General features: G+C 40.3%; 1 protein-coding gene across 3 annotated transcripts in view; it reads right to left on the bottom strand.

The window, feature by feature from the left end:
- Positions 1 to 849: 849 nt before the first annotated feature.
- klhl8 (kelch-like family member 8) overlaps positions 850 to 15,093 on the bottom strand; it is an 81,658-nt gene continuing 67,414 nt past the window's right edge. For all 3 annotated transcript variants that reach the window (XM_059988674.1, XM_059988675.1, XM_059988673.1), the window contains 6 exons: positions 14,076 to 14,219; positions 13,880 to 13,991; positions 11,333 to 11,501; positions 10,903 to 11,062; positions 8,540 to 8,741; positions 850 to 1,650 (listed from right to left, as the gene is read on the bottom strand). In XM_059988674.1, the coding sequence (XP_059844657.1) occupies positions 1,527 to 1,650; positions 8,540 to 8,741; positions 10,903 to 11,062; positions 11,333 to 11,501; positions 13,880 to 13,991; positions 14,076 to 14,219 (911 nt within the window). In that variant the 3' untranslated portion in view covers positions 850 to 1,526. The remainder of the gene's footprint in view (positions 1,651 to 8,539; positions 8,742 to 10,902; positions 11,063 to 11,332; positions 11,502 to 13,879; positions 13,992 to 14,075; positions 14,220 to 15,093) is intronic.

Raw genomic sequence — 15,093 nt, 5'->3', positions numbered from 1 at the left:
TTAAATACAGATGTGGATTCACTTTATTTCTGTTCATTTAATCCTTCAGGAGAAATAGGTTTTTAATAACTTAAATCATTCACAATAAATACTATTTCAAACTCTGGAATGTTACCATGGATGATACAGCAGATGTTTAGACCTTTCGATGCCAAAATATTTCTTATTGCTATCATTTAAAACTAAAAAAAAGCTGTGGTCACAGATTCTATTATGGCTTGGTTATTCCCATCTACTTCCCAACATAACTTGTGATTCTTCTGCTGATCTTTCTTTAGATACCCTCCTAACTACTTAAATTCTTCATTGAAGGAGCCTTTGCAATGGTCACAAAGCCACAAATGGCAAAAAGCATGAACATATCCTTTACAGTTTTATACCAGCTGTGGGCTAGCACAGAATTTTCTTCATGAACATAGTTCAATCAAGAATGCAGTGTATGAAATACATGGATTTCTGAACTTAGGTAGGAAAATTACCGTAGGTGTTAATCCCCGTTTTATCCATTCCCCCCAAAAAATAAATCATTCTTTTATCCAAAAAATAAAATGACTAAACTTATCATACAACAAACAGTCACCTCATTGAAAGTATGCCAACTTACACAATATTTTAAGATCAATTCTGGAAGATGCAAGCAGTGTTAAGAAGATGAGGCATGCTGATGAAACAGAAATCAAAGAAACTGTTGATGAACAATTTGTTAATTATCAATCTGCAACATTTTTGCAAGAATTCACGACGACAGGATTTATAAATAACAACAATATTTTAGATACATTAGCTAATAAAGGAACAGTGCACTATTGTTTTTTGGCTTCACAAAATTATTGCTTGTTGAATTTGGTGCTAAACCAAGTTTTTAAAGGTCTTTTGGGACCTTGAATTAATGGGGCAGGTGGGGGGTGGGAGTGGCAAGACAGGGAAAGGAAGCAGTAGGACCCACTGACAGACAAAGGGCAGAAGAGGCTATAAGCATTTTTTAATGTTTCATTCAAACAGAAACTAAGACAAATTCATTTTTTTCTTTGTGAAGTAAAATTTACAAAGTTTTAGCTTCTCCCTGGTCATATTTTAAACAGTCACAATGCACTTTGTCTTCTTCAGCACCTGCACTACAAAGAATTAGCTCCACCACCAAATTTATGATTAAAGTTTCTTGTGCACTGGTCAGCCAATGATTGATTCGTTAAGTTCATTTCAGAAAGAGAGGAATATGCATTCACTGCCATCTTCCGAGATTCTAAAGGAGCTGCATGCCAGCTGGAAACGGCAGGGTGGTGCTAGAAGAGCAGCATACATTTAATTTGCAAAACTATTGAATACAATGCAAAACACATCCACTTCAATCAGTTCTAAGAAATCAAATCTGCATATATTAAGATAAAAACTATACCAAAGTCTTATAATCAATTTTCCAGCCTTCTTTCTTAGTCCACAATGAATGGATACATGGAATGGAATTTTTCCTCTGTAAAGTTAGAATCTTCAGAAAACTGGACTGTGTTGCAGATTGATTGCAAAAATCACATGCAGTCAACAACATTACTGGATCCCAGGCCAATGTCTCTGATCTGGTTCACCAGGCAGGAGCACACAGCTACTCCAGCCCCAGCCCTGCAGTGTGAAATGGGTCCAACCAATTCCCACCTAGAATACAGAAAAACCAAAAGAATAAGACATTATGAAAAACGCATTGGCAGGGGAATTACAAACAGTCATTAAATTTATGAGCTTATCCACATGGATGCATGGTGTTCTGGTATCTGTAAGATTGTATGCAATGCACAACTTCTGAATATTAAAGAGGTTTAATATTAAATACTTCTGAAATGTATCAATAAATATCAACACATTTTCTAGTAAAGTATGCTTGTAGATAACCCTATTCTCTGGAACTATACAGTCGGCCCTCCTTATCCGCGAATTCTGCATGCACGAATTCAACCAACCACGAATCACGAAAACCCAGAACTGCTCTTCCAGCACTTCTTGTTCGAGCATGTACAGACTTTTTCTTCTTGTCATTACTCCCTAAACATTGCAGTATAACAACTAGTTTACATAGCATTTACATTGTATTAGGTATTATAAGTAATCTAGAGATGATTTAAAGTAAACGGGAGGATGTGCATAGGTTATCGTGGATCAGGATCGAAAAAAATCGGAAGTTCTCTTACTAAGTAAGTTGGAACAGGTACATCCGGTATTATTAAGCATCAGTTAGTCAAACATTTGTCTTAGTATATAGTATATCCTTCTATGCATATAAAACACTTAAGAACGTACGCTTCTGCACTGGGCTCCAGTTCGATCCAGTGACAAGACCGCTCCCGATTGCGCTCTCCACCATGCCGGGTTGATGCGGAGGATCAAAAACCCAAAACCCCGAAACCTAATAATTAAACTACTGCATTGCTTAGTAATAATTGTAGCTTTCATCAGGGCAGAGCCTTTCTCACTTTATCCTTTAAAATTGTTCCAATTATTGACCGACGTAGCCTAACGCTTTTCCAATGACCGATGGTGTTTCACCTTTTTTCCGATCACTTTATTATTTCCATTTTGTTTTCAATCGTGATCGTGATTATTTTCGCGAACAGAAACACTGCTGATTCAGAGCTCTGACACCGGGTCCTAATGTTCACAGCACTGAGACACGTTAAATAAGGTCTGGGGTTCCACTGGGTGCTAAGGTCCACCGCATTGAGACAGGTTGACTAAGGGACTTGAGTATCCGTGAACTTTGGTATCTGCAAGGGATCCCGGAACCAATCTCTTGCAGATAAGGAGGGCTGACTGTATTTGCAGTATAGGCTGTCATCTACATTTCATGAACTAACATTTATTTTCACAAGCCTAGTTCTCACCATATTTATGTCATTACTTGCTTTATGCTGCTTTGTGGAGTTCAGGAAGGTGCATATGAGCCATCCCCCGCTGCGAATACCTGGCTCCTCTGCAGAGAGAGTTAGATGCACCAAGTTCCTGGGAGTTTACATCAGGGATGACCTCATCTGGTCCCTTAATATCACTCCCTGAACAAGAAGGCACAGCCACACCTCCACTTCTTAAGAAGCTTGAGGCAAGCAAGGCTCCCCCATCTTCCTAACTGCGTTTTACAACAGCACTATTGAGAGCTTCCTGACAAGCTGCATCTCCATCTGGTATGGGAGCAGTTGAACAACAGACATGAAGTCCCTACAAAGAACTGTGAGAATAGCCACGAGCATCATAGGCGTCTCCCTATCATCCATCGGGGACATTCATCAGGAGCGCTACATATGCAGGTCACTTCGTATTATTAACTTAGTATTTGCTTTTCTACCATCAGGCAGAAGACTCCGATACATAAAGTCAAGAACAGTCAGGATGAGAAACAGTTTCTTCCCCCAAGCCTTTAGGCTTCTGAACTCCAGGTTGCATCATATTTGAAGTGTCAGTGGTTAATCTGTTCCGTACCTTACAATATTTAATATTAATGCACTTTAGTTTGTTATTTATGTGTGACTCATTTGGAGATTTTATCCTTACCTTCATAAGTTATCATGTGCTATGTGTGTTATGTGCTTTACAGCCTGCTTCGGAGAAACATTGTCTCATTTCTATATACGTTATATACATGTATTTAGTTAAATGTTCAGTTATATTGGGGATGAAGCCAGCATCTGTTGAAGCTGTTACTTTGTTCATTTTCTGGGCTGACGTACACAGTACCCTCTAGAGAACAAGGCTTCTCACTTCAGAATAAAAATCAGGTTTATTGTCACTGGCATGTGTCATGAAATTTGTTAACTTAGCAGCAGCAGTTTAATGCAGTACATAATATAGAAGGAAAAAAAATAATGGATAAATCAAATGCAGTATATGTATATTAAACAGATTAAAAGTCGTGCAATAACAGAAATAATATACATTTAAAAAATGTGAGGTAGTCTTCTCGGGTTCAAAGTCCATTTAGGAATTGGATGGCAGAGGAGAAGATGCTGTTCCTGAATCACTGAGTGTGTGCCTTTAGGCTTCTGTACCTCCCTCCTGACAGTAACAGTGAGAAAAGGGCATGCCCTGGGTGCTGGAGGTCCTTAGTAATGGACGCTGCCTTTCTGAGACACCGCTCCCTGAAGATGTCCTGGGTACTTTGTAGGCTCGTACCCACGATGGAGCCGACTAAATTTATGACCCTCTGCAGCTTCTTCTGGTCCTGTGCAATAGCCACCCACCACCATCCCCCCCCCCCCCCATACCAGACAGTGATGCAGCCTGTCAGAATGCTCTCCATGGTACAACTATAGAAGTTTTTGAGTGTATTTGTTGACAATAGACAATAGGTGCAGAAGTACACCATTCGGCCCTTCGAGCCTGCACCGCCATTTTGAGATCATGGTTGATTATCTACTATCAATACCTGGTTCCTGCCTTGTCCCCATATCCCTTGATTCCCTTATCCATAAGATACCTATCTAGCTCCTTCTTGAAAGCATCCAGAGAATTGGCCTCCACTACCTTCCGAGGCAGTGCATTCCAGCCCCCCACAACTCTCTGGGAGAAGAAATTTTTCCTTAACTCTGTCCTAAATGACCTACCCCTTATTCTCAAACCATGCCCTCTGGTACTGGACTCTCCCAGCATCTGGAACATATTTCCTGCCTCTATCTTGTCCAATCCCTTAATAATCTTATATATTTCAATCAGATCCCCTCTCAATCTCCTTAATTCCAGCATGTACAAGCCCAGTCTCTCTAACCTCTCTGCGTAAGACAGTCCAGACATCCCAGGAATTGACCTCATGAATCTATGCTGCACTTCCTCTACAGCCAGGATGTCCTTCCTTAACCCCGGAGACCAAAACTGTACACAATACTCCAGGTGTGGTCTCACCAGGGCTCTGTACAAATGCAAGAGGATTTCCTTGCTCTTGTACTCAATTCCCTTTGTAATAAAGGCCACCATTCCATTAGCCTTCTTCACTGCCTGCTGCACTTGCTCATTCACCTTCAGTGACTGATGAACAAGGACTCCTAGATCTCTTTGTATTTCTCCCTTACCTAACTCTACACTGTTCAGATAATAATCTGCCTACCTGTTCTTACTCCTAAAGTGGATAACCTCACACTTATTCACATTAAACGTCATCTGCCAAGTATCTGCCCACTCACCCAGCCTATCCAAGTCACCCTGAATTCTCCTAACATCCTCATATGTCACACTGCCACCCAGCTTAGTAAATTTGCTGATATTATTCGTTATGCCTTCATCTAAATCGTTAACGTAAATGGTAAACAGCTGTGGTCCCAATACCGAGCCCTGTGGCACCCCACTAGTCACCACCTGCCATTCCGAGAAACACCCATTCACCGCTACCCTTTGCTTTCTATCTGCCAAACAGTTTTCTATCCATGTTAATGTCTTCCCCCATACCAAATCTCTTCAAACTCCTAATGTAGTGTAGTTGCCATCTTGCCTTCTTTATAACTTTTCATTATCAACACCAAAACTTCATCTAATCTTCACTCACAACCTCAGAGTCATAAGAATTTCGCTCTCCTACCTGCATCCTGGTATAATGCTCTCTTTTTGTGTTGTACATAAGAGATGAGGTGGGAAAGTAAAGAGGGCGCAAAGAGGCTGCGAAAGGAAATCAGACTGAACTGACATTTTTTGTTAAATCCTGATGAAGGGTCTCTGCCCAAAATGTCGACTACTTATTCCTCTCCATTGATGCTGCTTGACCTGCTGAACATGGTACGGTTACCCAAGAATACAAGAAGGTGGGAGACAAAAATTAATGTACAAAAATGTGAAATTTCTACTTCGACAGGAAGAATGGACAATCTAGATTTTTTAAAAAGTGGTGAAGATACTGGATCTCCTATGAGGATACAAAACAGAGTAAATGATATAAGTGTGTGAAGGCAATTAATTTGGATCTAGTGATCCTAATTCCATTAGTTTCAAGATAATTATGGAGAAGGATAGGTCTGGTTCTCACACTGAGGTTCAAAATTGGAGAAAGGCCAATCTTAATGAAATAATCTGGCAAGTGTGGATTGGGACAGGCTGTTTACTGGCAAAGGTATGCTTGGTAAGTGGGCAGCCTTCAGAAGTGAAATTCAGAGATTGCAGAGCTTGCATGTTCCTGTCAGAATAAAAAGCAAGGATAACAGGTTTAGGGAACCTTGGCTTTCAAAAGATATTGAGACCTTGTTTAAGAAGAACAAGATGCATAGCAAGTAAGGTCAGCAAGGAACAAACAAGGTACTTAAGGGTAAGAAAGAAACACAAGAGGGAAATGAGAAGTGAAGGAAAATCCCAAGGGCTTCTACAGATATATTAAAGATAGCAAGGGACAAAATTGGTCCTCAGTATGATCATCTAAGCATGGAGCCAAAAATGATCGGGAAGATCTTAAATTGATTCTTTTGCATTTGAATTTACTTGAGAGACAGTCAGCACCTATAGAAGTGAGACAAAGCAGCAGTGAGGTTATTACCATTTACTGACCACAAAAGAGTTGGTGCTTGCTATCTCAAGGCAAATTATGGAGGATAAATCCCCAGATGATGACAAAGTGCTTCCTCACACCATGTGCTGAAATTAAAGGACCCTGGCAGAGATATTTAAAACATCCTTAGCCACGGGTAAGGTGCCAGGTGCCAATGTTGTTCAAGTAAGGTTCTAAGAATGAGTTGGGAAGTTATAGGCTGGAGAGCCTGAAGTCAGTAGTGGGTAAGTTATTGGAAGATTTTCTAAGGGAGCAGATACATAAGCATTTGGATAGGCAGGGACTGATTAGGGAGAGTCAACATAGTTTTGTGCATGGTAGATTGTGTCAAATTTACACCCAGCTACGGGTAAGTAGCTCCACTGCCTTGTGGGCAGCCTAGAGAGAGACGAAGGCCACGGGAGTAAACACAGACAGAAAATCCAGAGTGGAGCCCCAAGGCAGTTGGACGTCACTGAACATCTTTCCGGCTGCTACTGCAGCCAAACGTATTGCTACAGGAAAGATATCATATTGAATGAGTGCAGAGAAAATTTACAAGGATGTTGCTGGGGCATGAGGAACCAAGTTATAGGGAAAGATTGAGTAGGTTAGGACTTTATTCCTTGGTGTAGGAGAGTGAGGTAAGGTTTGATAAAGGTATACAGTATAAAATTATGAGGGGTATAGATAGGGTAAATACATGCGGGTTTTCTCCCTCGAGGTTGGGTAAGACTAGAATCAGGTTTAGGGTGAAAGGTGAAATGTTTAAGGGGAACAAGAGGAGGAACTTCACTCACAGGATGATGAGAGTGGAATGAATTGCTAGTGGAAATGGTGAAATTGTGTTCAATTTCAACATTTAAGATTAGTATGAATTGATGGGATGAATTAGTATAAATTGATAGTTATGGGATGGACTAGGCAGAGTAATAGTTCAGCAAAGAATAGATGGCCTGAAGGGCCTGTTTCAGTGTTGTAGTGATCTAACGAAACATCTTATTTTATATACCTTGGCACAGTGCTACCTTAGTCAGGATGCATTCTGTGGGCGCAGGAATGCCGATGGCATCTGCACTAAAAGGAGTCATTGCAGCAAAATAGACAGAGATGCATCTCTAATGACACTTCTGTGCTGCAAATCTGGTATGAACTTAGAAACTAATTACTCCCTAGCTCAGGATGAAGGGACAGCCTGCGAGGTGTGGTGTTGGAAGGTGCAGAGCAGGTAATACATCTGTAAAATACTGAGATATGTAGTTGAGGGAAGTGATTTTACCGGCACAGATATTGCAGAATACATGTCACCGCAGGGAAATGGCAAGAGCTGGTCCTTGTACTAGCAGACCACCCTGGTCCTATGATCACTAGCTACTCCTGATAAATAGGACAGAAGATCCTTTCTTAACCCCTCTTTGATTGGTTGCAGAGCTCTCGCCAAGGCAACAAGGTCAACAGTGTTTCCTAGTACTTGACGCAGTGCAACCCCGAAACCCAAGTCCACACCTCTGTGCCTAGCCTGTCCACACCAGGCCACGGCGCTTCAGTGCTGCAAGGACCCAACTTGAGGGCAAGAGTTTATCACCCAGACCCCAGCACAACCCGAGTGGATGCCATTATATAAAAGTACAGGGCAATACATACCCTGAGGGATTGGACACCAGAACCTAGAACTCTATAACCCATCTGCTTTTTGCAGGACAGTAATAACTGCACAAAAATCACAGACCAGAAATAAAGCTGCAATTGTGCTCAGAGTCAGTTAGGAAACACTGCAGCGAGTGGAGGATATGGACCCCAACTTAATAATGTAAGAAATTTACAATGAATTTTTGATTGTATCAGCAGGGAGTAGAGATGTCAGTTTCATGAGATCATATCAAAGGTTAGATATTCTTCTCAAGTACAATGTGCTGCATTAAGCTGTATTTTACCAAAGCAGATTTTTTTTGGGATTAAAATCCTCTAATGAGCGATTACACAAAAGCATGAGGACATTATAAAGACGCCACATTTTTACCCAGCATACTCATGAGGTGCTGGATTGACATATTTTACCTGTTCATCGTCGGATCGTAGGCTTCCACAGTGTTTAGATAAACGTTGCCATTGTGGCCACCAACTGCAAAGATTTTCCCCATGAGGGTTGCCACCCCTACTCCACCACGGGGCGTCGTCAACTCAGCCACATACTCCCACTTGTCCATACGAGGATCAAATCTTTCCACAGAGCTGAGTGGTGAGTTATCATCAAACCCACCTAAGTCAAAACAGACAAGCGTACTGTGAGCACAAAGTGATAAAATCATACTCCCTTATGCAGTGGCAGCAGAAGTGAAACTTTGCGACGTGACATAGCACAATCTAAGCTTCTTTCCAGTATCACAGACTTCCAATCTCAGCTTATCATCCATTTTAACTAAATAAGAGACTATTCTTCACTAAACCATAGCTATGGATAACATAATACCGAAATGAACACTGCCTTCAGCAGTGAGCTATAATCTGCTTCCTCAAAATGCAAATATTATCATTTCAAAAAGCAGTTTTGCTACTATGGAGACCTTTGTGCAGCCTGCAGATTACGAACAACACAGCGCTAGATTGAACTGAACTGAATATGACTGGACTCCTTCAATGACTTTGTGGGGTGTTATTTTTATTCTGGATTCTTTGCTCTTTTTTTTGCCATTTGCGCGATTTGTTTTTTTTTGTATGTTGGGGGGCGGGGTTTGATGCTTTTCTTTGAACAGATTTAATGGCCGTCTGTGAGGAAGACAAATCTCAAGGCTGTTTAAAATTCAACCATTTTGGATAAATTTAAGACTTTTATTGGAACAAATTACTGGAGTACAACTCCCACATAGTCCACTATTATTTTTATTAGGGAGACATTGAAGGGACAATACCGAAACTTAAATTGAACAAGTATCAGAAAAAATTTATAAAAATTGCATTGGCAGTAGTCAAAAAAGTTATCGCAGTTAGTTGGAAATCTGATTTATATTAACTATGGATCGTTGGAATAATGAAATACATAGTTATATTCCATTTGAAAAAATTACATATAATTTAAGAAATGAATATGATATATTTTTGAAAATTTAGCTCCCATACTTACAAAAGATAGGATTAAATACATAGGTCCTTTGAAGATAAAATTATAAAGTAATTGGGGAAAGTAAAAAATAAGTATCAAAATTATTTTGAACTCCATGGAGCATGTGGGGATCCTCCGATATCCAGGCAATCTTTCTCTTCTTTCTTTTTTTTTCCTCTTTAGATAAGAGTTAAGGGGGGAGGGGAGGGTTAAGGGGGGGGGGGGTTAAGGGGAGGGGGGAGGGTTAGTATTATCTTTCTTACTTTTTTACTATTACATTTATTCTTTGTAATTTCTAAAATTTAATAAATAAATAAATAAAATCTCAGGGCTGTATACAAACTTTGATAATAAAGGTCTTTGAATTAATGCCCTACCCTTAAAATTATAGAGCAAGCAAAAAAAAAGGCAGGAAATTCCTCACAGAAAGGAATCTAAATCAATATAGCAGTAGTCCAGGCATCAATTCAAAGACCATCTGACCCTGACAATGGTGTGCTTTTTTTTAAAAAATAGTGCAGCTGAAGTGAAACATACCAGTTCTTCACATCTGAATTTTCACTCCCAGTTTGTGTGTTGTAATAAGAACAATCAAAATAAATATTAGCATTCTTTTCAAAAAAAGCATAAGCTTATAATGGCACACCCACAGCATAGTTACAATTATTCCGCACTGGCTTTTTATCTACAGTGCAGTGCCTAGACCTAGAGGTCACAGTCCAAAGTAAGACACATGACATTTAGGACTGAGATGAGGGAGTTGCTTCATGCTGAGGGTGATGTATCTTTGTGTTTCCACAGACCCTGTGGAATTCCAGTCACTGAGTTCATTCAGAACAGAGATGGTTACAAAGGGAGGGGTTACTGGGTTAGTACAGGAATGTGGCTGCAAAGTAGAAGATCCGCTCCACCTTGATGCATGTAAGAACAGTCTCAAAAGGTCAAATAATCTATTCCTGCTCCTTGTGTTCTTAATTGCTCCTAAAAGGCTAAACAGAGCAAGATCAAAGTCACACTGATGTTCATTATAACCAAACAGTAATCACTAGGCAACAACATTAATGCATTTGCAGTCTTATTGAGATAATTAAAAGTACCATAGTTCGCTGTAAATCAGCTCCTCTTCCATCTTTATCTCCAGCTTTCAGTTCCTCCATATTGTCCAGGGTCTGTTCACGGTTAAGAAGGCTAGTTACTGCCAGCTTTGATCACCATCCTCCTTAACTAGCCATCAGCAATTTACAACATTTCCATTCAATATTTCAGTATGAATAGGAATCATTTTCTGAAAGTGTGTCAGTTATAAAATTTTAACACTCACCAACAATATACAAGCAGCCATTTAGTTCACCAACTCCATTTCCAGCTCTCCTTTGTCCCATATCCTTAATTTCTGTCCACTTGTCCAGGTAGGGATCGTACCTCTCAACACTAGATAAACTTACAACTCCATCATTTCCACCAACAGCGTAAACATAGTTCTAAACATGGAGAGATGTAAAAAGCATTAGATTCAATCACATGAGTTAAGAGGAAAAGGAAATTAAATAGGAAGTCACATGGTGGTACAATTCTTTTCCTTGGAGTGGATCCACGGAAAAAAATACTGTTCATTTTTTGTATATACACTGGGGTAAATGGGCACTTTTAAAAAATAAACTTTGCAGTAAATATTCGTTGCATCTGTTTAACAATGTGCGGACCAGAAATTAAGATCTAGGTACACAAAACAATAAAATTTAAGTACCTACCCCAAGTGCAACTGAGCCAACACCACCCCTTGGTGTATTCATTGCTGCCACAGTACTCCACAGATCGGAGCCAATGTCGTAGCGCTCAACATCACTAAAACATGTATGGTCATCTAGACCACCTATAGCATAGATTGGGCCTCCAAGGGACGCCAGAGAAATACCCCTCCTGCAGAGATCAAAATGTCAGTATATTATGTACATATGCACACCCAAAAATAAACACATGATATTGATTAAGGTAGCAATTCGTGCTCCTTTCTCAATTAACATCTGGACAGAGTACATTAGCAATCTCAGTTAAAGCAGCAAGTGTGGGAAATTGAAAAACATATAATAGAGTAGCAGACAACACGAATAATAACTATGCACAATATCAAAGTTCAAAGTACATTTATTATTCCAGTATGCAGACTATATACAGCCTTAAGATTTGCCTCCTTACAGGCATCCATAAAACAAGGAAACCCAACAGAACCCATTAAAAAGATAAAACATGGATGCGGTGCCTATTTTTCAGAGATGTTACTGCACAGCAGGTCCCATTCCACCCATTATATCTACACTAGCTGGTATTAAAGCAATTCCCTAGCTCCCTCCTTCCTCGCCTGAAGAAACTTTATTTCACCATGTTTATCTAAATCCCTCTTCAACGCCAAGAAGGAGACTGCTTCGTGCCTGTTGTGTGCACTCTGAACTCCAATCACATGGCCTACCAAGTCTCCCGAGCACTCTACCATATCACTCTTCACTCTCTGTCTCTTTACACCTTAACCCCTCCACTAAAGGCGGCAATCTACCACCTCCACCCTCAATAATCAATGCTTATAAATGTAACCTCATTTTCTAGGAACCATTCTCACAAATTTATTCCAAAACCTTTAGATTCTTCCATTAATTTGGTGACCAGAATTGAACAAAGCACTCCAGATGAGGTAAAACTAGTGTTGATAAAGAGCTGGCATACCTTCCCTATCAACGGAACATAGAGCTGTGTAAGCCACGTTAAGTGCTTTCTAAAGCTGCCCTTCCACTTTCAAAGACCCACGCATACAAAACCTTCAGAATCCTCTATTCCTGCCCCTTGTAGAACAGTATCTTTTATATTGGCCCTCCTGATTCCTTTTAATAAAATGTCTCACCTCACATTTAAACTTCATCTACCATTTGTCTGAGCATTTCACCTGTGTATTTATAACCTGCTGTGTTATGACAAAAGAAAAATGATTGGAGTCAATTAGCACCTTCGTGAAAATCAGTGAAAATAGCAAAAAGAAAATTGGCAATATTTACAAAAAGGTATCCACCAGAAAATCCAATAACTCCATACTAATTTTGTCCAGTGTGACTCCTAGCAGCTGAATCTCTCCCTCTCATATACTGCGAGTGATCCGCCCCGTTTTGTCAGGCCCCTGAATATACCATCTTTAATACCCACAAACTTAGACTACACATGAATCAGAGTACAATGGACCCCAAAACGTAGTTACAATCATATCACAACATAAACAGCAGTATCTACAGTAAATGCAGTATACAAACAACATATGCATATTTACACATCCCCATTACTAAAGAAATGGAATAGTCCACTGTGTATGGCCGGAAAGGCACCACAAAGTCTCCCCATTATAAGAATATCCTGTGGGGACATTGAAGTGGCCACACTCAGTGCAATGACGGCATCATGGCAAGGGTGGGTTGTGAGTGTGAGTGTGAGTGTGAGTGTGAGTGTGTGAGTGTGAGTGTGAGTGTGTGAGTGTGAGTGTGAGTGTGAGTGTGAGTGTGAGTGTGTGTGTGTGTGTGTGTGTGTGTGTGAGAGTGTGAGCGAGTATGTAGGCATCTGTCTGTGGGCCTGTCTCTGCGTGGGCATGTGTCAGTGTGTAAATGCACACGTGCATGTAGTGCATTTACTGAGCACTCTCCATCACATTCTGCAAGAAAACACTATCCTCTTCACAGTTCACAATACTGGTAAGTTTTGTGCCATCCACAAATTGAGAAACTAATGGCTGCCAGTCAGGTCCAAACATTGTGGGACAATTAGATGGATGAAAAAAAAAGAAGGGCCCAGAGTCAGAGGAAACAAGTGTTTTAAGACTTAGATAGGAGTTTTGAAGGCAGAGAAGAGCAAGATCTTTCAAAGAATTAAGTTAAACTGAAGATTTTGGGACAAAGAGCCAACGTGGGTCAGCAGTGTTTGACGTGCAGAGAATTTGGTGCAGGGTAGGTTAGTGGGTGTTCTCAAATCTTCAGATCCTTTGTTATGGTTTCCTGCTTAAATGACTGGAATAATTACTGCTTCAGATTATTGCAATGACAGAGGGTGGTATGCCAAGTCTTGTTACTGACAATGAACTGGAGGTTGAAAGGACGGGCAGAACTGTAGGGAAAAAGTGGGCAGTGTTTGCCCTACAAGAACCAGCATGAAGTCAATGGACTGAAAGGCCACCTACTGCAGTGTCATAATTCTACCAGCTGGAGAAGTAGTGAACTGTAAAATGAAAGCACCCGTAGTTTTGAAGCAGAACTGTAAGACAATCCTACCGCTTGGTGTTCATAGAAGCCTTCATCATCCATTTGTTGGTCATTGGATCAAACACTTCCATGCTACCTAAATGCTCATTTCCATCATGACCTCCGACAGCATAGATTTTCCCTGAGGTCAGCAAACAGGGAATATTAGAAGGCTTTATAGCTTTAGCCAAACAAAGACAAGAATGTTATCTGAAACATTCCTTACCATCCACTGATATCACTCCGACATGCCGCCTTCGACTATTCATTTCGGGAGCAAAGAACCAGCTGTTTTTGCTAATGGAGTAACATTCAATACTGCGGAACGGGTCACCAGCTCCTCCTCTGCCACCGACACAGAACATGACACCTGAACAAAGACAGCGCAATGTGTGCAATACCTTATTTACGCAGGTTGACACAACATTTCAAATCAATGAAGAAATTCACCCTACAGCTGAACAGCAACAGAGTGAGGAAGAGGTAGCTGAGGCAATAATCCAATAGTAGGTTGCGGGCTTCACTGCAGATGGCAATGAATGCAGCAGAAATTGATGGGAGATGGGGGTTAAATAGCAGTGATGAGAATAAAGTAATTAACATTATTAAAGAGTAAGTACTGGATAAATTAACTGGCTTAAACTTGATAAAACCCTGAAAGATGGAGTTTTAGAGATAGTAATGGACATCCAAGATTCCCTGAACCAGTAAAAGCTCAAAATTCAAAGTAAATTTATTATCTAAGGATGTACAGTATATGTTACCATATACTACCTTAAGCTTCATTTTCCTGCAGGTATTTACAGGAAAAAGGAACAATAGAATTTTAAGAAAAGCTAAAAATGAACAACAAAGTCTGGCAAGACAAACTGCACAAATACAGATAAAACTGAGACCATGAGCTGTAGTCAGTTGATTGCAGAATCAATTTGGAGTAGTGGTGAATGAAGTTATCAATGCTGGTTCAGGAGCCTGATGGGCTCTCGAGTAATAACTGTTCCTGGACATGGTGCTGTGGGACTTAAAGCTTCAGTACTTCCTGCCCAATGGTAGTAGCGAAGAGAGAATGGCTCGGATGGTGGAAGATTTTGCCTATAATGGACTGAACATTAAGCACTACTTTCTGGGCTTTGGTCTTTTCATACTTTATCACGAGTTTTTGGTGACATGCCAAATATGCAATCTTCTAAAAAGTAGAGGCACTGTTGTACCTTGTGTTGACACTTATGCGCTGGTCCCAGGGG

This window comes from Hypanus sabinus, chromosome 14, assembly GCF_030144855.1.
Source record: "Hypanus sabinus isolate sHypSab1 chromosome 14, sHypSab1.hap1, whole genome shotgun sequence".
In the NCBI taxonomy this organism is placed as follows: domain Eukaryota; kingdom Metazoa; phylum Chordata; class Chondrichthyes; order Myliobatiformes; family Dasyatidae; genus Hypanus; species Hypanus sabinus.
The sequence above is the reverse complement of the archived record's forward strand: the minus strand, read 5'-3'. Positions and strand labels throughout refer to the sequence as shown.